Source organism: Chrysoperla carnea, chromosome 1, assembly GCF_905475395.1.
Source record: "Chrysoperla carnea chromosome 1, inChrCarn1.1, whole genome shotgun sequence".
Lineage (NCBI taxonomy): Eukaryota > Metazoa > Arthropoda > Insecta > Neuroptera > Chrysopidae > Chrysoperla > Chrysoperla carnea.
This window is the reverse complement of record NC_058337.1, coordinates 48,137,081-48,164,890: the sequence shown is the minus strand read 5'-3', so window position 1 is coordinate 48,164,890 and position 27,810 is coordinate 48,137,081. Positions and strand designations below refer to the sequence as shown.

The following is a 27,810-nucleotide window of genomic DNA, read 5'->3' as shown; positions in this document are numbered from 1 at the left end:
TTCTTCTTAAAAAATTCAAGTAAAGTTTTTTCACCGAGATTATCTTTATTCGGATGTAGGAATTGAACTATGAAGAGTCCATTGCATTGTATCATGTGCACTATTTAGTTTATAATTGCAGTTTTAGTTTTTATAAAATATGTTTGTGAGTTAAATAAACCTAAAAAAAGTTCTGTACAAAATATCTGTAGAAGCAAGAGTTTCTCTTTTCTCAAAAGATATTTGGATTAAAAAAATATCAAAAAAAAAATTAAAAATAACATTTGTATTATTTAAAAAAAGTATATTTAATTTATTTATTTTTTAATATTTTTAATTTATAAAATCCTTTTGATAATTTTCATGTATTAAAGTATGCGACTTACTCTAACTTTTCTCAGTTAAATATTGCGAATACTATTGTTTCTATGGATAGTTTGCACAGAAACTTTTTTGTGTAAAATTAACTCACAAACAAATTTTGTAGTAGCTAAAACTGCAATAAACTTAATAATTTACGAGATATTAAAAAAAAATTTCGCGGCCCTTGACCTTGACTATTTTCTTGCGCACATGAATAAAGATTATCCCGGTGAAAAAACTCCACTTTGGATTGTTTAATTAGCAGAAAAACCTTTCCTGGGCTATTTGTAGGTTAAATAATTTTTTTTTCTTCGTTATTTACTACAAAGGTTTATAAGATAATAGTTAATCAAAAAAGGAAATTCATAATAATATTACTTTTATAAATAAATTGATAAATATTTATATATATATTTTTTATAAATAATTATTATGTAATTTATATTTACATATCATACATAAAAACATATATTTTTTCAATTTATTGTTTACATACAACCGGCCTTGATTCAAAGAATTTTAATGAACTAAATAGGAAGAAGGTGCTTTAGATAATTGCACCTCGTAAAAAAGTTGATACACTTTTTCTAAGTTTAGTTCTAAGTCTTTGAAAAAATGTCTTCCTCGACGGCAATTTCTATAGCATGCCAATAGTACGATAGTTTGGAGGCGTTAGCTATCTCTTTAAATTCGACATCAAAACTCATCACAATAAAATGGTATTCATCAAATGATGAAAACCACAAAAATATTAAAACAAGTGAAATTTAAGCCCTGTAATTGTATTTAATTACATAATCTTTTAAGAAATTATCCTGTATAAGGTAAATGCGATGCCAAAAAAAGATACGAAGAAATGAAATCCAATTTAGGGAGCTACGATGACGTTAAAAGATACGATAAATAAAAAGAATATAAAGTAATTCTACTGGAGGGACTGAATAAATAGATTTTTAACTGTTAAATTAATTCATTGCCCCGCACTTCTCCACAATTATTTGATAATCGTTCCATAACCTATAGAAAAATCATAAAAATAAAATATCTAGGTTAAAAAAAATATATTGGATTATAATACCGAGACTGATTCTTGAGCATGAATAATTAAAAAATTTTATGTCAACTATTTTAGACGTATGCCTGGTTCTGATAGTGGAATAAAATGGGTTCTGCACAAACAGATCTATGTTTTGCTGATATATAATTGAGTTTTCAAGCCTGTTATAAATCAATCTAATTTTGTAATGGATAACACGCCCTTTTTGCTGTCAAGGTTTTATTTAAATTCGCCCTTTAATAACATAGTTTTTTTTTACCTTTGCTGTGAACACGTTACAGACTAAATAAATTCCAAAAAATGTAACAAAAAAATTTGTTCAGTCAAACTATGTACTCCACTTCTACGAAATACACAACCAACAAGAGAGGGGCGAGGTAAATCTTCTTCTCTTCAATGAAATTAAAATAAAAACTTTATGACGTGTTTAAAGTACCTATTTAATTATTTATGGCTCTGATGATAATTGTTATTTTCAAATTTAGTTTTTCATGTAGCTTTAGGGTATTTGTTTTTGTACAATATTGTAAAAATAGTGTACTACATCATACAGCAGTGGTATGTACGTATAGATATGCTTAGCACACTCAAATAAATATTAATTTTAACATGCTTTAAAACTCGACTGTCCATTTATCACGTATTCTGTATGATAACCCAAGTAACAATTTATATGCTATTTAGTTTTGTTCAGTTATTTTAAGGTTTTATTAAGGTTGTGAGCATGTAAAATGGTTGTATCCTGGATTTTTAACTTGCAAAGTTACCTTGAGAGTAATTGATTTTTTGAAACATTCTCCAAAGCATCTTACGTACCTAATAATAAACCCATGTTGCTGATACAGACTTTTACTTTTAAATCAGTTTTGAAAGAGTCATTAATAAGCCGTTTTAATACCATGATAAAACTGTTGTGTCTCAAATCGTTTTTAATGATATTTAGTTTTATGGTGGTAATATAATGTCTTATCTAGAACTATTATACAACCGTTATAAAACTTAAAGGTGTAGTTTTATTCAAGTTTTATAAGACAATCTTTAAGACTACTTCAAATCGAAGTAATACAATTCTTTGGTCTGAAGAACAAATTGACTCGGAATTATTCTTTATAAAACCTTCATTAAACCAATAGAAAAAAAATTAAATTTCAGTGAATCAGCCATATTTTTATTTTGACATTTAAATCGAAAGTGCATCCATATTGGAAAAAAATGAATAATTATATGAATTTTTTATTATATTTTTAAATTGTGGACATACAAACACACAAATTTTAACAATTTTTTACCATATAATAGAATAATGTTGCTTTTAACAAAAATAATGATCTTTATTGAAGTTTTATTTTTTCAATAAATTTTAACTTTCTTTTAAATTTTAATCATTTTTAAAGGGTAATGTCATTTTTAAGTGTTTTTTATACATTATATACAGTAAAATTTGTTTACCCAAAAAAATTTGAATATTGCAATTATTTAAAACTAATAATCATGTAACATGACATTATACATTTTTTCTAAACTATTAATTATTACCTCCATTTTATGTAAATATTTACATAAAACCTTTTGGAATTAATATTCATTATTTTATAAGTACAGCACGTTTAAATAACTTTTAAATGTGATTGCCTTATTAAGATTAAATTGTTTTGTTATACCATATGGAGATAATATTGAGATTAAATTGTTTTAATTTTTGGTTTTATGAATAGACTTATGGAAGACTTCTGAATGTATTCAATGCTATTTTAATAAAACTTACAAAGATTTAAAAGAGTTTTATGAAATAGTCCTGAAGATCAAATCTAGATAGGCCTTTTTAGCTTTATGACGGGTTTAATGGAGCCGTATGACAGTTTTACATATTGAATAGTTTTATTAAAGGCATGTGAATATAAGGCTACAGAATGTTGTGTAGTTCATAATAAAACTTAAATTGTTACTTGGGAATAGCTTGATAATAAACATATGTAATTCTGTATATAATAGACATCTCTCTTACACTACTTGTACTCTAAATATAATTGTTTCTGTTATACAAAAAATTTAAATAACTTTGAGTGACTAAATCTCAAGAATGAAGCGGTCAATAGTTTTGGTTTTTATTTTATGCACAAATTCAGGAATGTTCAGTTAGTTTTTTGAAAATATCTTAAATCTAGTTTTTTTCTTAAATTAAAAAACTTGTTAAAAAACACAATAAAACGCAACCTTTCCCTATGCTCTCCATGTTAATTATCCGAACTTTAATTGTATTTAACTTGAGTTAGAGACGGTCAATCGACTTCAAATTTTTTGTTTAATGTAATATTATATTACTTATAAGTATACACAAATTTAGAATTTTCTGTCGATATGCCCATAGCAAGACAACATAGTGCCAATTCTAAGAAACATCTCATTACTATAGTCTCCCCGCTCACTCCTGTTCTATGAAACATATTTTTATGAAGAATGATATGATTAAACCATATTTATGCAAAACAAATCAAATATAACAAATCAAAATTACTATAAACAAATAAATTTTATTAAATTCATGTATACATTTATTTTACTTGCAAATTGTCTCATGATATGAAAGAATAATCGTGATGATATACTGCATATATTATAATGGTAAGCGTAATTTACATTACTTGTCAGTTAGGTACTTTACTTTGACTGTTATGTTGTTTTATTGCAAATAATATGACCGTACCTGGTTGTGCTACAACTTTTAATGCATTATTATGGGTTATGCATAATGTTTCTCTTCTATACCAGCCAGCTACATAAATATATAGCAAATCCCAAATCCCCTGAAAGTCGACTGCATGTCGAGTTTTCAATGATAAATATTTACAATTTTATTCAAATTATTATTATTCAATGATATATAATTAAATTTAGGGTAAGAGGTAGTACCGTAAATCATTCAGTGGTTTCTTGGCATACATAAAAATTGGATTTGATGGGGATATCATACTCTGACATCATATTGGGCCTTGTTCCTTGGGTTTCTTTAATAGCCAACGTAGATCCTACACGGTAAGAGATAGAATAACATTTTAAATTAGAAAGATGATCCTCATAAAAAAAAACTAACAAATTTTGTTTAAAACATTTTTTCGAAAAACGTTACTTTTCGGAGGATACGCAACCTAAAAATATGTCATTATCATTATGAGGACAGTAGCATGTGTCCATGACTTTGACATTTCGGTTAAATGTTTAAACAAAAATTGTCAGGTTTTTACCGTTTTGAATCTACGTTAGCTAAAGAAACCCGAAGAACCAGGCATAATCTGATGACAGAACAAGAGGTCATCATATATATTTTACGATTACCTATACCTTGATATATTTATTACATATATATAGGGTATACAAATCGTAATAATCGCTACTGAGTAAGTTGTTATATCATATTAAACATGCATTATTTTCTAAGATGTCTTGAACGCTACTTTTTTTTTCAATAGAATGGGAGTTGTACTAGTTATCATTAGAAGTATCTAAATAAACACAAAGTTGAAAGAGGTTTTACATTCTTATGTTAGCAGTTGTCAGTACCCAACGAGAATGAATTGCTATTATGAATTTTTTTTAAATAAATACTGTGTGGTGTTGGGGTTGTTACAGGAAAAATTCTTTCCAAAACTGTAACCCGTTTTCCACAATTGATGTGTATTAAGCGGTTCGGATTGTGTATATTCATTTTTGTAACTATACAGTTGAATAAACGATAATATATTTCACTGATAGCATACGAAGCTAGTTGTGCACTCCTGTGTATATAAAAATTATTCAAGATTTTTTTTTTAGTTAAAACAGAAGCGTAAAACCTGATATTAACTATATAACACACCGCTCTTTTTGTAATTTGATATTTATTATAAGAGTAATCAAATTAATTTAAATTGTGACTAATTTTTCATCATATAAAATCTGCTTATAATAAGGTAATATATAATGGAAAGAGTACCATGTATAATGTCAAGAGTACCTACCTTAAATCATTCTGTAGTTCCCGACCAATATTTTTATTTACTGGGCAGCATTTGGTTAGATTGCTTGCAGGCTGAAAAGTAATTCTCAATTAGATTTTGTTTTCAAATAAACTAAAATCATAATTTTTTACCAAAAAAGTAACTTCTGATTGTCTATTTACCAGCTAACCATTGTAAATAGAGGATCGGACTAAAGTTTTTTTTATTACTTCAGGTGTAGAATTCTTACTGGACATGCAGAAAAGTGAATTTGGTTTTTAAAAAGTCTTTGCTTGTATGCAAGATATGACCGTTTAAAAATCACTAGTGACGATTACGACTCACTAGTGACGTCAAACGTGGGTATCGCCCTAGAGTTTACATATAACACTTTGTTTTGTTAGAAGGAAATGGGAAACTCTGAAATCAATCTTTGATTGTTTATAACTTCTAACATTTCTAGTCTAACATTTTTATGGGTAATATGGCCAATTCGGCATCAGAATTATCCCCTATTGTTTTATATATCACACTTAACGTAAATTGATGAGTAGGTTGTTATACCATATTCCAATTTTAAACACAGCGTTAAATTTGAAAAGTTAAAGTTTCAAATACGTCTTGTACCTTGAATCTAACAACATATTTCACCACTTATAGAGAATAATGTGTATGGTAAAATTGTATGGTGACATATAAATATACAATTAGGTATATCTTTGTTTTTAAGGATTATGAAGTATATAGATAAGTTAATTATATGTTTTATTGGGTCAGTAAATAAAAGCTGTTGTTGAACGCTGAGAATAGTGGATTTCTGTAAGAGAAACGTGTAGGGCTTTAATGTATCAATCGCATACATTAAATGGTACTTATTATAGAGAAAAATTGTAACGATTGCGTATGGAAGAGAGTGCCTTCAGTTACAATCAGTGGGGGCTATCCTATGTACATTTATATATTTTGGTGTGTTCCTTACATTATAAAACACACATTATGTACCATGAATCATACATATTATCAAAGCTATTTACTATTTAAATTATCTCTCGAAAATATTTTCTAGTTAGTATTTAGTTAGTATTATAATATTTAGAGTTAAAATAAGAGTGCTATAAGAAGTGATCATTTTCAGTGTAAAAATTATTTTAAAACACATAAATGTAAATTTTGAGACATTATTCTATACCGTTCTCTACTTGTATAAATATTACTTCATTGGAAAGTATAATTACACATGATAAAACTGAAAATATATCAAAAACAGCTAGAAAAAAAAAGGTATTCTGAACCTTTTTGTGTTTCAAATCGAAACCAAATATTTCGTAATTGTTTCGCTGTAAAATGCGGAAAACCCATGCATCTAAGATGATATTAATTCAATTCTGGTATTATATACAGCCAAGATAAATGAACCATAAAATAATTTGGCTCATAATAAATTTTATGATACTTCATTCGTATCACCGCATAATCCATATTGGTCTAACAGAAACAGAATCGGCTAAAAAATGAAAATCATTTTATCCTACCTTCAATAGCCAAAACTCAGCAAAATTTGCAATTACTAAGGTCAAGTCAACGGACACCTCCTGAAGGTCGGACAGCTGGGTTTTTATTTGTTATTTAATTATCTCTCGATTAGAATTACCGATAATTTTTTGGATGTAAAACGCTGCCTGCAAGACCATAAAGAGTACATTTTTGTACATGGAGTCTGAGGACTATTGAATGTGCTAAGTGATTGATCATGTACAGTTAAAATGAAAAGATTTGTTCAGGATTATAATGCATTACTTACCATTAATTTTTGTTTTTTCATTCTGTATTATTATTTTTTAGTTAAAGTTATTATTAAAATGATAAAATTGTAGGATTTAAAAACACAATACTAGAGTCTCGATAGGCAGAAAATTTTAGTAATCATAACAGTTTTCATCCCCCCCCCCACAATTTCCATACCATTCTAAACAATCACTCAAAAATGATGTTGTTTGTTTGTATATACATCAAATATGATTCATAGTTATTATTCAAAAAACAGAATAGAATTGCAACAACGCGTGCTTAATGGTGTGTGTGTACAGCGTTTCTTAAATACTTTTCAGTTCTTTTTTACCTGACTATCAAGAAGAAGTTATGTTTTTCGCGCGTATCTTGTATGTATGTATGTATGTATGTACGTATATATATTTGTTTGTAAATTTCTTTATTACCTCGCATCTTCCAAACGGTTCAATGGATTTAAGGTATCGTTATATTTGTCTCAAAAACCAAAGTGTTCTGATATAAATGTTTAAAAAACGACACAAAATTTCGGATTTTCGGAGCGAAATAGTAATAAGTTTAAAAAAAGTTAACAAAACCTATCGAGTATGCTGTCAAAATAAAGGATATTAAAAGAGGATTGCAAAAATATATATCTTATACGTTTAAATTTAATAAGGAACAAGTGAAAACAAACAATTGACTGAGTTAATTGTTGAAATACCATGTATAGACAGTGTTGATGCGCAATCGTATAGACAGTGTTGATGCGCAATCGTTTGTTTTTTTGACGTCACGTAAATAACAAAAGATATTCACTTTTAAATACACAACACACACACAACTGATATTCCTATATTAATACATACTATAAAATTTGCAACTATTTAACGCCCTCGTGGGTAAACAGTGATGTTTACAAAAAAATGTTTCAAACAAAAGTTTTTTATTTTTTTATAAGGAACATTTTTTACATTTAAACTTTTGTTCTATCTCTAACGGTTTACAAGATGGGTCCTACGGACCCAAGACCCAATTGACTTATGATGCTCATTTACGAACTTGACCTCACTTTTTACGTCCTGAGTACGCTGTAAAAATTTCAGCTCGATATCTTTTTTCGTTTTTGAGTTATCGTGTCCACAGACGGACGGACGGACGGACGGACAACCGGAAATAGATTAATTAGGTGATTCTATGAACACCTATACCAAAATTTTTTTCGTAGCATCAATATTTTTAAGCGTTACAAACTTGGGACGAATAATATACTATGTATATTTCATATATACATGGTATAATAATAAATTGTTTCAAAAGTTTCAATATAATATAATAGAAACGTTTTTTTATTGATAGGACACTAAAAAGTCAAAAATAAGACAAATAACTAAAAAAAAAAATAAAACCCCGACAGCGTTAAATATAATCTGAATAAAAGAAACAAGTCCAGTAGTTTACATACCGACTTTAACAGTCTGGGCTTGTTAAAATCTCGACCGACTCAAATTTTCCCATTAATGAACCCCGACTCTTAAAGTCGCTATGTAAACTACTAGACTTTCTTTTCTATTCAGATTTTATTTAACGCATTCTGTTGTTTTACTTTTTTAATTATTAATTTGATTTGAAATGCTTCATTTCAGTTTATTTACAAGAATTTTCATACAATCTCAATAATCGGAACATCCCTGGTTCATATTGAGTCCTGAGTATCGAAACTCTACTGTACTTATGAATTAGCTTACAATAAGGGTTAGTAATTTTTAGATAATATGATATTAGGTAGGCATCATCACATTGAAGGTATATTAATTTCAAGTATGTTTTTTCAGTTATTATTATTAAATTTGTAGTTGAGGGTGAAAATTAATGAATTAGAATGCATTCATAAAAATAATATATTGAAATAAGGGATGTTTTATTAATTTATTTATTACTTAGGGGATCGTTTATATTAAAACAGGTGAATAAGAATAAATGCACAGGAACAATGCACACACACACACACATAGTTCAGGGTTGCTATAATAAATGGGGTTGTATTTTAATATATTCAAAGAATATGTTTTTGGTATTTCAATAATACAGACTTGTACATTGATATATGAATTTTAATATAAATACTTTACTGTATATTGTAAGAGGGGTCATTTTACGCTCAGAAAACAGGACAACAATGTATTATACATTAGTTATGGGTCACTAAAATTATCCTTCTTCGACTTTTATGTAGAATTACAATACACCTACGTAGAAGTTAGACTGAAACTGGACTTTTGATAAAGCGTGTTTCGAAATTAACGCAACAAGTAATTTTGATCAAATAGGTTTTTAATTAAAAGTTCTAAACATTTTATTAATTCATAAACTATAAAACTCCAAGGTTATATTGGCACTTATGAACTTTCTTGTCGAACTTTTTTTTACCATTTTGCATAAATGTGGCCAATTTTTCATGATATAGCTTTAAATTTTCTCCCTCGAGGGGAAGATTTGACTATGCTGGGTCGATGATTGCTTGCCATACCTGCACCCAAGTTTTGTTCCAAGCATAAGCCATTGAACGAACAGTCCTGTTTGCCATGACTGTGTCAGTCTAGTATACCTGGCACTCAATCCTGGACCGTTTTTTGGTAGTTCATAAAATCTTATACGGATCAAAGCGTGGACGGTTGGAAAATTGTTCGTATAAGCTTTATATTTCCAAATATTCCGAAGAAAAAAATCGAATGGAGTTAAATCACATGATTTGAGGGGTCAATTAAGGCCGATTCTCTGATCTTTTAAAAAATTGGTATTGTCACATTCGATGAGTATAAATTACTATTCCAATCAAATTTCGCACGAAAACTTTGCTTAAACTTACTTATTTTTAAAAACATGCTCAACAGTGAAAGCACGATGTTTTTTCGTGTAGCTTGTTTTCTCGTTGTCTTAGAGCAATGATCAGCGGTCCCACCTACAAAACATAAATAAGTCTATGTATAAATAAAAATATATTTGAATATTATTTAGGTGTATCTTTCGAGCGGATGAACCCACCTCAAGGACGCTAGGCAATGCAATTCTCCGGGGCTCCTAGGCGGTATGAAAGTATTGGCGTCGTTTTTTTTAACTTCGTAAATCACCTAGGCAGTTACTTAATCCGCATGATGGTTAATCCGTCACTGCTTTCAAGACCGATACATATAACTTTGTTTGGTGTAAATGGTACATTTTCTGGTATACACCATTACAAAGTCCAGTGCATTTTAAATCAATAATTGCAGAAAGACAGTGGCTACTCCCAACAGAGTGAATCGTTCATTCACTGTGCTAAAACTTTGTTGAAGCTCAAAGTACATAACTCAGGTGTTATACTTCTCTCGTTTACCCAATCAAAGGTTATATTTCGCTCTTTCCAAATTTGACGTACATCCAGAACATTTACTTCTACAGTATATTATTCAGAATGCCACAATCTTCCTAACACATTGCCTCATCTCTGAACAATATAACACCCACAATTTACATGATATAATTGACTACAATATTCAGAGAGTATTTGCTCCTACAAACCATTGGAAAAGGGGTATAAAATGACCATTACATATTATGTGTACATATACAAGTTTTAACCAATAATATTACAGCATACGTAATACAAACCACACCCACTAACATTTTATATTTCATTCCAAAATACTACTAAAGGCTTATTGTCATTACATTGTAGAAAATTTTCTCATGCATTTGTACATTTGAAGTAATTTTGATACTATATTACACAAAGTAATACTCTCCAAAAAGTTAAAATTAACGTACCATTTCTTTTGCGTCGGTTAATACAAAACAGCTAAACAGTACAATGCCTACCAAAAAAACTTCAAAAATGTTATTTACCACTGATCTTTAATCACATATTATAAAGTTCTTTTAAAATTAACTTCAACAGTGTATCTCTGCTAACTTTGAAAAATAATTAATAGCTCCATATTTTTCCCGAAAAATTGGTCCGAAATCTAATGTGCACTCAATTAATATCGAATGTTAACCAGATATAGCCTGTTTTGATAAATTTCAGTCATTTTTACTTTAATGCGAACGAAAGAAAGCCATTATGTAGAAAGAAAAAGAAAATTTTACGAAGATTTAATTGAAGGAAAATTTCTTTTCGTTATTGAAATAAATTAAGACTAAACCTGACACCTGAGAATCGTTTAGGAGATCAGTCACATACACACGGACAGAATAATTATATAAGTATGTAAAGCTACCTAATATTTACTGAATAAGAAAGTCATTGATCTCGTTCCCAAAGTCTGTACCAAGCACGAATTTTAAACCCATGTCACCCTAGCCCCCCCACCATCGCAAACCAAATTGGCTCAACCCAAAAAATTTTGTGCTATTTATGTGCTAATTAGTTGCTCTATTCCCGATTTTTGTGCTCCAGCCGTTTGGCAGGAATCGACGATTGAAATTGGGGGGGCTAGGTTGACGTCACGCTAGCCCCCCCAAATCGTAATGACGAAACAAATTGAAAAAGTGAATACATGAGAATTTTGTGCTATTTATGTGCTAATTAGTTGCTCTATTCCCGATTTTTGTGCTCCAGCCGTTTGGCAGGAATCGACGATTGAAATTGGGGGGGCTAGGTTGACGTCACGCTAGCCCCCCCAAATCGTAATGACGACACAAATTGAAAAAGTGAATACATGAGAATTTTGTGCTATTTATGTGCTAATTAGTTGCTCTATTCCCGATTTTTGTGCTCCAGCCGTTTGGCAGGAATCGACGATTGAAATTGGGGGGGCTAGGTTGACGTCACGCTAGCCCCCCCAAATCGTAATGGCGACACAAATTGAAAAAGTGAATATATGAGAATTTTGTGCTATTTATGTGCTAATTAGTTGCTCTATTCCCGATTTTGTTGCTCCAGCCGTTTAGCAGGAATCGACGATTGAAATTGGGGGGGCTAGGTTGACGTCACGCTAGCCCCCCCAAATCGTAACGACAGCACAAAACCAAAAAGTGAATATATGGGAATTAGTTGCTATTTATGTGCTTTAAGAAACCGGTAAAACATTTACGAAAATGTCTACCGTTTACAGTGAAACCTATACATGCCCCTCCCTTACTACCACAAAACAAATTCGTTCTGTCCAAAAAATTTAGTGCTATTTATGTGCTAATTAGTTGCTCTATTCCCGATTTTATTGCTCCAGCCGTTTAGCAGGAATCAACGATTAAATGTGGGGAGGCTAGGTTAACGTTACGTTAACTCTGCCAAATCGTAATGAAGGCACAAATTCAAAAAGTGAATATATGAGAATTTTGTGCTATTTATGTGCTAATTAGTTGCTCTATTCCTGATTTTTGTGCTCCAGCCGTTTGGCAGGAATCGACGATTGAAATTGGGGGGGCTAGGTTGACGTCACGCTAGCCCCCCCAAATCGTAACGACAGCACAAAACCAAAAAGTGAATATATGGGAATTAGTTGCTATTTATGTGCTTTAAGAAACCGGTAAAACATTTACGAAAATGTCTACCGTTTACAGTGAAACCTATACATGCCCTTCCCCTACTACCACAAAACAAATTCGTTCTGTCCAAAAAATTTAGTGCTATTTATGTGCTAATTAGTTGCTCTATTCCCGATTTTATTGCTCCAGCCGTTTAGCAGGAATCAACGATTAAATGTAGGGAGGCTAGGTTAACGTTACGTTAACTCTGTCAAATCGTAATGAAGGCACAAATTCAAAAAGTGAATATATGAGAATTTTGTGCTATTTATGTGCTAATTAGTTGCTTCATTCCCGTATGATGCCTTTCAGATATCATCTGTGTGACAGGAAATAGTCCATTTCTTCACCACACAATTGTACAAAAATATTTCGCCTGTTTTTGTTTTATCAGCCTTTTTAATTTTTTTTATTATGCTTCCTGTAGCATCGATGTAAATAGACACAGTTTCATTTGATGCATATGAACGATACACATCTAATTGAAAATTCGACCAATAATGCACAAAAAATGGATTTAATCCTATGTTATGAATTACATTTTTCATTGGTCCCATTTTCATTATTTCTATTGAACTAACCGGATCTTTATGATAATATTTTTGTTGCTTTGATTTGTTTTTTGCATTTCGTAAAACATTTGATTTAAACAAATGCGGAGGCTCAATTTTATCACCGCATTCCATTAAATTTTCTGCCATATCGACCATTAATTTTGCAACGCTCATTTCATCTAATTTTTGTGCAACCGCTTCCCTAACTGGATTTCTAAGGTAGCGTTTTCCGCAAAGATTCCCTGCACCTTTAATAAATTTACATTTTATTTTGGTAATTATATTTTCATTGTTATCGATATAACATTTTATTAATGACCCGCATTTGCATGTACCACGTGCAAACCCAATTTACGCGTTCCTATATAACTTTATTCTTTTAAAATTGAATCCGCACGATAATTTCGTACATTCCCAAATTTTGTGGGAATAAGTTCATAACTATTACATTTTGTAAAAAAAATATATGTATATATGCAAAATTTTTATGTTTTATTGAATAAATTTATATTTTTCGAACCAGTTTTTTTTTTTTTTTTTGTTTTTTTTTTTTTTTTTTTTTTTAATCAGCAATGTGTATTACCAAAAAAAAAAGTATTGAGTTTTAGAGAGAACATACGGTTGAAAAATATGCAGAGTGCACCAACGTGGCCCGGACACTCGTAAGCAATTAAAATTTATGCAACTTTTTAGAAAATTGTTACGCGTTATTTAATTCTCGATAAACAATTAAAAATGTGTCGGGTGCTGAAACATAGCTCGAGAGGATTTTTCTATTGCAAATCGATACAATTTTAAATAAAAATAATATCAATTTTACGGGTACTCGGATCACAGCAATACAAATATTCGTGAATAATTGCGTAATCACAGCCGTTGCTCACATACCCTTTGATGACAACACTTCTAGTGGTAGATTTCAAAACAAATTATAAAAATCAAATTAATTTGAGTACACGGGTACATTATCTAAACTTGTTGGATTTTCTATATAATTAATTTAGATAGACAGATATTTAAATTCTTTCTATACAACTATCGATTATACGAGTAACCTATGTAGAGTTTGTGTCGTTAGTTTTAAGGTATGTAAATGTTTCACTGTAAAAAGTAGTGCCATTGAGAAAATGTTACAGTGGATACTCGGAGCAACGAAAAATCAACAAAATCACAAAAATTTATTAATTGAATTTGTATTGTATTTTACATGGTGATGAAGAATAGCTTAACGTTTACCTGGTCCCATCGTGTTAAGTTATGGTCGTATTCTGCTAAACAGCTTGAGCAACAAAATCGGGAATATAGCAACTAATTAGCACATTAATAGCACTAAATTTTTTGGATAGAACGAATTTTTTTTAGTAGGGGAAGGGCATGTATAGGTTTCACTGTAAACGGTAGACATTTTCGTAAATGTTTTACCGGTTTCTTAAAGCACATAAATAGCAACTAATTCCCATATATTCACTTTTTGGTTTTGTGCTGTCGTTACGATTTGGGGGGGCTAGCGTGACGTCAACGTAGCCCCCCCAATTTCAATCGTCGATTCCTGCCAAACGGCTGGAGCACAAAAATCGGGAATAGAGCAACTAATTAGCACATAAATAGCACAAAATTCTCATATATTCACTTCTTCAATTTGTGTCGCCATTACGATTTGGGGGGGCTAGCGTGACGTCAACCTAGCCCCCCCAATTTCAATCGTCGATTCCTGCCAAACGGCTGGAGCACAAAAATCGGGAATAGAGCAACTAATTAGCACATAAATAGCACAAAATTCTCATGTATTCACTTTTTCAATTTGTGTCGTCATTACGATTTGGGGGGGCTAGCGTGACGTCAACCTAGCCCCCCCAATTTCAATCGTCGATTCCTGCCAAACGGCTGGAGCACAAAAATCGGGAATAGAGCAACTAATTAGCACATAAATAGCACAAAATTTTTTGGGTTGAGCCAATTTGGTTTGCGATGGTGGGGGGGCTAGGGTGACATGGGTGAATTTTAACATATTTCAAAATTGATTGAATATTAAATAAAACAAGTGAAAATATACAATTGACCGAGTTAATCGATGAAATACTCTATATATAAAGTGTTAGATATCAGTGCATGTATATTTTTTTTTTATAAATGAGATAAGTTTAAAAAATTAAGAAGAGATTATTGCATATAAAATGGCGGTCACTTTTCTCCGAAAATTTTGCTAATAATTTTTTGGTTTTGTTTTTTGGAATGGAAATATTTACGAAAAATTGTTTTAAACAAAAGTTGTTTATTTTCACATAAGGGATATTTTTTTAATTTAAATTTTTGTTCTATCTAGATAGGTCCTACGGACCCATGATCTAATTGGGCTATATTGCTCGATTACGATATATTTCTTAGTTTTTGGGTTATCTTGTAGATGGGTGGAAAGACGGAAAAGCGGAAATGGACTAATTATGTGATTTTTATTAAACACCTACACCAAAACTTTATTTTTAACAACAATATATTTAATCCTAAGTGAACTAATCTTAATATACTCTTTACTGAACTACTACAAAAAGACATTTATTCTTTCGCCTTTCCTAAAAAAATGATTTCCCGAAAGTAAATAGAATTAAAACTAATAACGAATTTTTTTAATTTGTTACAGGGTTGGAAGCCCAAGTACAAGAGTCATCAAAGGATTTATACTGGTTTTAAATTTTAATTATTATTTCGTACAGTGATATTTTAATTTATATAGTGACTTTTTAATATTATAAAAACTGTTTATCAAAGTGTTATTATTGTATGATATTAATTAATTATTAAATAATGGTGTATATTTAAAAAAAATTTTATCTCTTTCAAAGTTAAATTCAAAGAGACCTTAAGTGACTTGTTCCCATTTAAAACTTAAAAAAATAAATAAAAAAACACTCAAAATTCAAGTAAAATTGTTTCTTATAAGTCAGTTCTATCCTTATGTTTTAATTGAATGTGCTACCAGTTTATCCAATGTTTAATAAATGTGCATATTAAATAAAAACAAAAATAGTGAAATAGCATTAAAACACAAGTTAGCCCTACCATTTTTTTTGTTATTTTATGATGTGCTATAAAGCATGTACATTGAGTGTCACATATGAAAATGTTTTAGTTTTGAAAAATGGGTAGTAGTTTTCAAATCGATTTGTACAATTTTTCCTGCGCCAACACCAACAATACATATTATTTAGAGCAAATGCCACAAGAAAATTGTTTATAGATCATGATGTTACATGTACTAAACTTTTTCATTTGAAAGGGTTGAAAAAGGGACGTTGCAACGTGACTTAGGCTGTACCTACTACTACTTGAAATAATGGGTTTTTAAGAAAAAAAAGGCCATATTCCCACCGAGGTAAATTGGAAACAAGGGTTGGAAGCGGAAACAGACATATCTAATTTATAATTTTTGTTCAAAAGTGAAATTTCGATCTTTTCTTATTAAAGAGCTAAAAAATATCTACAATGCTCTTCATTAAAATAAAATGGAAATATAAATATTTAAAAATTATGAGGTATTATTAATTTGCATGTTTTTTCTAACCTCAATGATTGAGTCTTACATGTTTTTACTAAACTCAGTGATTTCAGGAATTCAGATTGTACGGTTAATATTGGAAAAAAAAATAAATTTTATAAAGTTATTCTGTATAAAAATGAAAAAAAAATCATATAAGTCTATCATCGAAGACTTTTCGTTTTCGAGATATATATGATGATAAAGTTCCGAACAAAAATAGTAAAAATGGTGTTTTATTCTTAAAATCGAAATAATCTTTTCATTTTCGAGATATTGGATGGAAAAATTTCTTCAAAACTATATTATCGGTTATTTCAAAATTGAAATGTTTTTGGTTATATGTCATTACCCTACTTTTTTCTTATTTCTGCAAAAAGAATCTTGAATCGAAACACAGAAAATTTTTTGCTTAATTTTTTTATTCGTATTTAACTTCGAAATTTTATCATCGTATGTCGAAAACAACAAGCCCACAACTTAAAAATTATATGTGATTCCTTTTTACCTTTCCAATATTAATGAGATACCCTACCTAAAGCGAAATTCGAAAGCATATTTCAATTGGAATGCAATCATCATGAAACCGAATTAGCTAATCATAATTTTTCTTTATCAATTTAAACATCGATTCAGAATAAACAAAAAAGAAAAAAAGAAACTTTAGTAGAAAAATACTCAAACTCCTACATACACTTCACTATCAGTTAAGAAAATGAGACTAATTGTAGAAACCTGATTAGTTCTAAAGAAAATTATATGATAAAACTTTCAAATATCTCTAAGTTTTAAACATCTATAATGTGGTATTTATTAAATAACAATCCATTTAAGGATGTCCAAGCGCCAGGGCAATTTTCGATAAAAGGCTTAATTTTTGTTTAATGAAATTGGACTGTAAGGGGAGAGGGTATTGCCCAATTATTTAAATAAATAAATGACTTAATAAGTAGGCATTTTTTAAATTGGTCTTATATGGGAAAACGGTAGATGGATGATTTGTTTTCATGGATTTTTCCAACACTAGTTATGAGCACGGTAGTGAGGACACAAATTTAAAATTATTTTTTTAAATTTGAGTTATTTTACAACTTGACAATATAAGACGAAAAGTAAGTATTCTTTTTTTCATCTGAATTCATGAAGTTATAACAAAATTCATTATCAAAGTTGAAAATAAGGCACAAGTAATTTCAACCACAAGTCTATACTTGCCTTGACGCTCGTACTACCTTAAATATATGTAGAACTAGTTTTATCGAGTAAATGTGTTTAATATTTTTCGGTGAACAACGACTTCACGTGCCAAGTAGGATAATTGCAATTCAAATATTCTTCTAAATATTACCTGCATACCGTAATAATTGTTATCTACTTTACAATATATCTTGTCAAAAATGATTATGCATTGTAAAAATAATTGTGGCAATAAAAATTGTAGGAGTTAAGCAAAACAGCCTCTCTTACAGGGCCTTTGGAAATTTACTAAGTTTCCCATTTAGTTAAAGAATTTCGATATCCAGTACATGTGTTAAAAATGAAAAGAATACTAAAAATTTTAAATTTTATTTCACTTTTTTTATATACGTCTCAAAAATTTGTGTCGATTCTTTGTACGATTTAGGAGAAAGTATCTGTCAATTATATTCAGCATCTTTATAAAAAAAACGAGCAATTATACCAAAAAACGCGACTATATTTTCTCATATACCGTACAGAGAATCGATATAAATTTTTCACAAAAGACCTATATTTTCGTTTTTACTTTTTCGTTTTAAAAAAGATTCAATTGTTTTAACCTTCTAAGTGTTGCAACTATAATATTGTTTGTGAATCACATGTAATGTTATAGTAATAACACTTAAAATGGTTTAGCTAGTGGCATTACATATGGTATCGTAATACCTTATAGTCCAATTAAATGAAGATTTAAACTACGTATACTTAGTTTAAAAATTTAGAACTCTACATTAAAAACTACCCCCTAAAATCACTCTTTTGCAATCTCGAAAACATACGAAAATATGGAAAAGTTTTAAATAAAAAATGTAGATATCAATTTTTTCTATAATATCAATTTTAATCACTTTCTACAATAGAAACCGAGATAATTGCAATAAAAAATATCTTTTGGATACTTTTCATTTGACAGGATTTGATACCGAATTGTTCATAACCATAGAACTGAAAAACGTAGTTTTGGAGGGTTTTCTGATTTTCTGGAGGAAAATGATTCCATTTTTTATGCGGTTGAGCTATAAATTATATTTTTTTATTGCAAATATCTCGGTTTCTATTGCAAATATGTCAAAAGTGATTAGAAATGATTTTTATAGAAAATTTTGATATATACATTTTTATTTAAAACTAATAAAAGTGATTTTAGGAGTAAGTTTTAATATTTTTCTATCCCGATAATATAACTTAAAAATTAACTATGTACCTATACTTCAAATCTATGTCACAACGAACTTATATTCAAAAATGCAGGATTACGTTTTGATAGAAGTTTAAATTTCAATTTTAATAGACTATTAAGTCTAAATGTATTAACAAAGAATGGTTTTCAAAATTTTCCAAATAGGTATATAAAAATATATTCTGTTAGCTTAAAAATGAAGCGGCATTTACTTACTTTTATAATGATTCATCTATATTTGAGGATCTGAGTGAAGGTATCTTAACGGTACAGCATTCCATTCGAATTCCATTTCATTTGTTTGAAAACAGTTCTTGTTATCCGGTAAATAGTGATCAGAATTTTAGTAAATAATCATATATGTTTTGAATCATAATACCCATTTTATTGTTCATTGAAATTAAGCGAAAAATAAGATAATTTAGGGAATAATTCAAAAAACTTGCATTTTTTGGAATACGGCGCAGTTTGGGATGGGTGTTAATATTATATGATAACTCCCAAATTTATTAAATCCTGCCATCTTCAGTAGCCTTCAAACATATATGAGGTTTTTGTATTTCAAAGTAAAACAGTTAAAATTGCGTAACTTTAGCGTGACATACGAATACCTCATATTGAAATTCTTTGTTTTCTGCGTCGATCCTCAAAAAAGCAAGTTCATTGTATTTAATACTATTTAATATGATACATTGATTTTTTATTACTGTTTGCCGCTTACTAAGCTTTAAAGCTGCGTGGCAAAATTGTAACAAAAAATGACGTAAAGCAATCCAAAGTAATAAAAATTATTTATTTATGGTGGAAGCGCAAGGAAATAATAAAAAATAAAGTGAATTAAATCCGCTCAACCATTTGAAAGCTACTCCCAGCATCCTAAACAGATATATTTTTTCCTTTCTTTATGATAGAAAAGGTTCTCTTAAATATAAATAATTGATTTCAAAAATTAAACTAAAAAGAATTATCAAACGTTTATTTACTTTTGTCTTAGCTTTGAAACTAAACATAGGCAAAGTAAAATTTATTTATTACTATAAATTGTATAAAAATTTTGAAAAATTCACAATAATGAATGCTAAATTTATGTACTTAATTTGTACCGAGATAATCAATAATTGCATTTCGATATCTAGATGTCTTATGATAATAATAACCATCAAACATTAAATGTTTCAAGTTTTTATGATAGCCACTATCAAAAGGTATTAAAAGTCGAAATAATTGATTGTACCGGAACAACAAGTACCGAAAATTGTTATTTACCCACGAGATTAAAAACAGAAAGATAGTATCGCTATCGGATTAGTTCTCTTTTTGTGCATGGTTTTCCGAGCAACGACACTAATTTTGTCCATTAAATAGGTGTCATTGTCGCACATAAATTCACGATCGTACCAAAATCAAGCTTTTCCGACATGAATATGAAAATAATTTGAAGAAAACAAACATATGGTTTTAAAGGAATAATTTATTCGATCCGATCTCTGTATTTCTGTGTAACAGATTTAAAATTATCGTTTAGCAGAGTATGCAAGTTAAGCATTAATTGGGTTTATATGTATTCTGTTGTATTAAATAATTTAGAATTTTGATAAATTTCTATATTCAAAATTCCAAAAACCATACTTGATATCTTCTTAAAAATTAAAATTTTAGAAAAGAACTGATTTTATTTAACATTAAAAACATAAATTATATCGAAATACGTACTATATGAACCAGTGAGAAACTATATTTATTTTAATCGAATGTATAAATGTTTTCAAAATTAAGTGAACAACAAATTGAATGTAAATAAAATAATATTTTATGTATTTAATCAAAAAGTGAAATTAAAAAAGTACTTTTTTGTTTGATTGCCGTAGAAAACGCTATAAGTTTTTTTTTATTACTTATTCGTTCAAATAAACAAATATGGCCATATTTTACTGTCTTGTTAATTTTAAGAAACACTAGTGCAATTTTGTAAAAAAAAAATATTATTAATGTAAATATTTATACCTAATTCTATTGTTAAGATTTTCTGTAAAAATTACCATTTTATATAAAAATGTTAAATGTTCTGAATTCTAATTCTAGGCGACAAAGTTCAAATTAAATGATATATTATATGTATTTAAAAACCATATAATATTTAAAATATGTGAAGTTATTTAAATTTCTCAAATATTTCACGACAAATCAATTCTACCAAAAATTTTGTGATTTTTGAATGGAGACAGTCGAATGCAATAAATATTAGTAAGTATAATAATAGTTACTTATTTGTTCAACTGAATCATTTTTATTGCATTCAAGTGTACTTAGCATATATCTTAAAACTACATCCAAGAGTAAATTACACTTCTCCTCCGTTGATTTCATGGGTGTGGCTTAACGCACAACATCACAGGCGTGGTTGTTCTGTAATCGAGTGGGGAAAAATATCCCTAACATGAATAACTCGTATATGAGAAGAGTAATTTTTCTTAACGAAATAATTTTCCATCATAATTTTTTTTTTTTTTTGCTTAGAGTTTATGTCTATAATGTGAATTCAGAATTACATAACATTTAAATTCCATTTTCCGTTTAAACAAAAATTTTGTGAATATATAGTGTTTTATTGATGATTTAAAATCTATAAATGGCATTAAAACGAATATTTTTAAGTCTCGACGGGTTCTAAATCATCTTTGAACTAGTTAAGCGTAATTAATAACTTTTTCTTTCGAAAATTAAAATTTATTATATAAGGAAAATTACCTTCGTTATTTTTTTATTTTTTTGATCTAAATGTATTGCAGATTTTTCCAATAATAAAAAATGTAAATATTCGACCAAAGCGGGATCTCCCATGGATTACATTATCGCATTTTTAACTCCATCTAACGGAAAAATTGTTAAATTTGTTATTAAATCTAATAAATTCCTTGTTTTAGACGTTATATTAGATGAATGCGTTCATTTTCGATTGCCTATCGTGAAATTTCGATTGCCTATAGTCGTTTTAATTTACGCTGGTGGAAGCGATGAGAATTAAACATTATTATACATTTTCTTAATAAATGTATACTTTTGGAAGCAATATTTCAAGATTAGTTTTTTCCAAAATGATCACTCAATTTTTTTGAAGTGAAATTTTCGTCCAATTGTGAATGAAAAGAGTCCAAATTTTAAGCTTATATCTAAAGTCTTTTCATCAGTTTAAGCATACGAAACAAATAATACCTACTAATAAAAAGAAAATTAAAATATAACTACATCTAGAATTACAGCGTTTGGACCTAAAAAATGTGTGGTAAAAAAATTTAGACAATCTTGTAGAACTGACTTGTAACTATTACAATTTCTTAACTTGCCTGATAAGATCATATTATTTTTTTCCAAACTACTTCACGTTAAAGAAGCTTATCTTGAAATATTAATTTATGCTCTGTTTAGTGAGTAATATATACCTACCTCGTTAACTTCCCGTCGCTTCCACTTTTTAACATGAAAATAAATCTTTATAGGAAATTAAAAAAAAACATATATTAAATGCCTACCAATTTTTCCTCTAGATCTAGTAAATCTATCTATCAAATTGCAAAATTTTTGTTTAAAACGACTTTTTTGTTGATAATATTCGCTAGAACGGCAATGAATGTTGTATACTTATTCGTAAATTGTACAAATATATTATTATTCCTAGCTAGTTATCTCAAGTAGAAACACTTTCCTCATCCTCTTATTTAGTAGTTTTATAAATAAAATATTGACCTAACTTGTATTATACCCAATATAATATGGTGTTTGTAATGAAAATACAAAGAGGCTACCATGAGGATTATTTAAAAAAGAAAAAAACAACAGACAATTTTTACACGTTCGTTAAGCGTGACCTGTATAAAAGTGATCATTTCAGTATTACACTGAGAGAAATACTCAGCACAGTGGGAGCACTGCCGTTTGGACGCAGTTGAACGTATCCGTCGATATCATATAATAACATTATAAAATACATAATTACTTAAAACAAGTATACCCTCTCAAATATTTAGCCCTTATGCAAGCTATCAAAAAAGTCAACCAGCAGTTGTAACTCCATTCAACAAACGTAACTTTTATACACAGAAATATTTCTCGAGAATTTTCATTCCGTAGATGTCCTAAAGATTTTTCCACGGATATTTAATGCTCAGAAATTGCAATCTCATCTGTGTATTATTAATACAACAAAATTATATCGTTGCTTTTTAAAAATGAAACAAAAAATGATTAGTTGAAATTATAAAAATTAGACACAACAATTTTTTTAAATTTATATTTCAATAAAAAGAAATATATCGAGTGTTAAAAAATTCTACATTTTCAAAAAAATTTTGTTAGTGTTCAAAAGAAAGATTTTGTAGTTTAATATTTCTTTGAATAGCAATATCAAATCGCAAATACCTACTTCTGTAAATACTCTGTGCCAGAAGTTACAATAGACGAAAAAGATCTTATTTAGTGAAATATTCAGGGAAAATATTACTTGTTGAAACCATAAGAGATCACTATACTTGTTTTATCATAACTTGATTCAGTCTCCAGGAAAGTCTTATACAGATCGCCATGCTCTCAGATAAGGAGCATAGCAGAATATGTTTTTGTTAAAGTAACTGCAACGATTACTTTCTCTATCCTGAAAATTTCACTATTATATTAATTAGATTTTCTTACCTCCAACTTAAAAAAACTGATAAATTATCGTAAAATTTATTAAACATCATTTTGAAGAATAATTAAATCTTATTCTATTTTAATGATTTTTAAAAAGAAAGTTACAGCTTTATATTCCTACCCGCCTTGGTGATTTTCCCAATTACGGCGATTCGGTTTATCGAGATCTATTGGATTGAATTAATGAATACTTGAGAAAATTTCTCTAGAACAATTATTACATTTTTTTTTTTTAGAAAACTTAAATTATAAAGATAGCTGATACACATCCTAGGAAAGTGTAACATCGGGAAGTGTTTTGAAGCATCGGATCGCAACCGAAAGTATAAAAAAACCAACGAAAATGTGCTATAAAATATTTTTTATTGACTTTGCGCTGTCAATATGATTGCTGTTCTCTATTTTATCATAATGTTAGAAGTTTACTACTCTAATGATCACTTTAATTACAAGCGGCGCTTCGTACAATATAATCATTTTGTTGAATAAAATTCAAACAATTCGATAAAAAACCCTGCGGATAAAAAATTTCTTAAAGAATCGTACGTCTTAATGGCATATTATCTGTGAGTTTGCCAGTTGAACACGAAAAAAAACATTTCAAATTGGTACGTCTGCTGTCAATACAATAAATAGTGTAATCATTGATAATTTTGATAGTAAGCCAAAATACTATGACCTTGTACAAAGGCAAACAAATAAAAAGTTTATTCGATTGGAAACCAGAGTTGAGTATTAATGAAAGCTGAAACTAGCAAAAATAGTCGTACAATTTATATAGTGCCAAACAATTTAACCCAGTAAAAAAGGAACAAACATCTCAAATTGAGTATTTTCATAATTTTGCAATCTATTGAATATTTTATTATTTAAAAAAAATTTTAATAATTTTGGAAAAAAAATTTTATTCATAAATATTTAATAATAAAAAAAATTTCTAAAATTTAAACGAACACCTTGATCATGTGACGTCACTGTGCATACTCCATTCAAAATTATTACTAATAATAACCCTGGTTATATATACTGGATAAGTAATAATAATAATATACGGCAGACCAAGCACATCATGTTTCGTTTAACGTTCGTATTTCTATATTATATTGAACCACTTTTATTTATTTATTTATTTAAAAATCATTTATTAAAATTAAATTTTAATCTTATTTACGTAATTTATGAATATCAAAGAATTAATTAAATTTATTTTTATGTGCAAATTATTTTCGTGAATTGTATTGAAAGATTTCAATTCGAAGATAAAGGAATTAAATAAGGAAAAAAATATTCTAATGGATTAATTCAAAACTGTTAAAATAGTCGATTAGATGACACCAAATTGAAAGGCTAGCAATTCTTTAAAAGAGGTGTTTTTTCAGAAATTACCTTCTATTAAACCGTATTCAAAAATCCATTCATTGAATCGGATTAAATGGGTTTCAATCGGAAGAAAATATTCTTATTGAAAATCGTTCGAATTTTTAAATCATGATAAACGAGATTTTAACAAATTCAGTAATCATTTTTATAGAATTCAATTGGAATTTCAGTTTCTTGATAAAAAATTCTAAAAGCAGTTCTATTGAACATAATTAAATATAAAATTCATGCCAGTTAAATGTTCAAGTCAAGCATGATTTTAAATTTTGCTTCGAGTTTAACCGATAAACTTACAAATTAAATGTAATTATGTCAGTTGTATCTTTAAGGAATTGGTGTACAGATAAATGAATTTAAAGATACGAAATAGTATCTTTAACCACAGCGTTAAGAAAAATACAAACAATTTCTAGAATTAATATTATTGATGATGAATAGTCAAAATTAAAACGTTTATACATATTATTGTAATTGTAAGCAACGCAACGCAACGCAAAAATTAATTGTTTTTCATAGTAAATGATAAAAATTTATGTTTGAAATAATTTTATTTGAATTTATACATGAAATTTTAGAGATAAAAATAAAATGTTATTACAAATTGTATTACTGTGTTTTCATTGACCTACCTATATATACTTACATATATATTTTTATTTATGTTTTTGACCTGAAAATACAATCTATTAAAGCTACAAGAAAAAGTAAGTAAAATTCCAGCACAAGAGATAAAATAAGAAATAATAATAATAAAAGAAAGCATGCATACTTCGAATGAAGTATTTCTTGATTGCAAAATAATACTGTAACGTAGAAACTATTTTGACACAGCAAATTTTCTTTTAGGAAAATTCTATAAACCAATCATATTTCGTAAGGAAAATTGATTATCATTATCAAATCAACAAAATTATAAACAAGTGATCAGTACCTTAAAAAAGTTTGATCAAAAATCTATTGAATTATTTTTATATACATTTTTGTATGTACATGTACATACATACTTAGGTATGCTAGTTTTAGAACGTTGGACTATTTAGACTTAGGTTGCGGGTTCGAATCCAGGCAGCGGCAGTGTGAACAATTTATAATTAATGGGAGTGCAGAATTGATCACATTGTCGTCGCTTGGATAAGAACGAAGTAACCGACTCCACCCACATCAAAAATGTAATTGTAAATATGTTTGTAATGGAATAAATAAAGATTAACAAATAATGATGTGGGTGGCCTCTGTGATTAGGCATGCGGTAGAAAAACGGAGGTTAAACCCCCATTATTATTATTATTATTATTACTTAGGTATGCACATATCTACTTACGTTAAACGTAATTTGTACATAAGTACATAGAGAAAGCTTATTTCAACAAGTGTTTACTAAATTTTAAAAAAAACCCTCAAAAATTTCTTCTTGGAAGCTAAGCACAGAACACACTCAAATAAATTAGTTTTTAATCATAAAAACGAAAATCAAATTCTTTTCATCCGTTTCACACAGGCAAAAACAGACAGGCAGACACACACACACACACATCAACATCAAATTTTTCCTAGCGTAAACCGCAAAGATCCTTAAAGAAACACTTGTGGTCCCTTTTGGGCAACTTTGAATACTATCTTTAATAAGGATAGAATTGGAGTAAGTGTAACCCGAACTTTCCATGAGTAAGTAATTTTTAACATTTATTTATTTCCCTGCAACTACATCAATAGAAAAACTACGATTTATCTCGTATTGATTGTCAAAATATGTTTTTTAAAAGAAAACTTATGAATAATAATAGATAATGTATATTTTGAATATGCCTGCGGTTTCAAAAAGGTTAGCTAAAAATTAATTTCGACATACCTTTTTTGTTATTATTAAAACTCGCTCTTCCATAAATGCAAAAACTATAGCAAAACAAGTATACAAGTACCCACAAAGAATTTTGTAATAAAGTAAGAAAAAATCATGCGAAGAGATTAGATTGACCTAATGATACCTACTGAAAGATTAAAATGATCGAGATGGAATCCTATTGGAAATGTATATGCACCAAGACAGGGTGTTTTGATATCAGCATTTATTTGAGATGTTTTTCCGCTTAATTTTTCATGCCCAATTAATAATATGTGCTTCTTTCGACCTGCTAGGGAAACATGGCACGTGTAGACACTCTCGATAATAACATTCATAGAGATATTAATTTGTGACCAACGCTGAAAATTTATTGCCTTCTAATTTTAGTGTACCTAATTGAATATTTGTATTCCTATATATGCATTATCTAACTAGAAAAATCACTCCTAATTTAATTCATTGGAATATGTCTTCACCAAGTCCCGCTGGAAGATCAAAAAGATTTTATTTTGTATTCAACACGGAATTTTTTTTTACGTTATGTAAGAAAAGAAAGATAACCACTCTTAGGTAGCCACACATACATACACATATAATTGATATTCCCATTTAATACATACTATATAATTTGCACCTAATCAACGCCCTCGCCGGTAAACAGTGATGTTTACGAAAAATATGTTTCTTACAAAAGTTGTTGTATTATCTCTAACGGTTTACAAGATGGGTCCTACCCAATTGACCTATG

General features: G+C 28.8%; 1 protein-coding gene across 1 annotated transcript in view; it reads left to right on the top strand.

Annotated features, from left to right (window-relative positions):
* The window catches only part of LOC123305365 (protein vestigial), a 98,976-nt gene extending 83,039 nt beyond the window's left edge, over positions 1-15,937 (top strand). Inside the window, exon 6 of the mRNA XM_044887064.1 lies at positions 15,841-15,937. Coding sequence (XP_044742999.1) covers positions 15,841-15,890 — 50 coding nt within the window. The 3' untranslated portion in view covers positions 15,891-15,937. The remainder of the gene's footprint in view (positions 1-15,840) is intronic.
* The last annotated feature ends 11,873 nt before the right edge of the window (positions 15,938-27,810 follow it).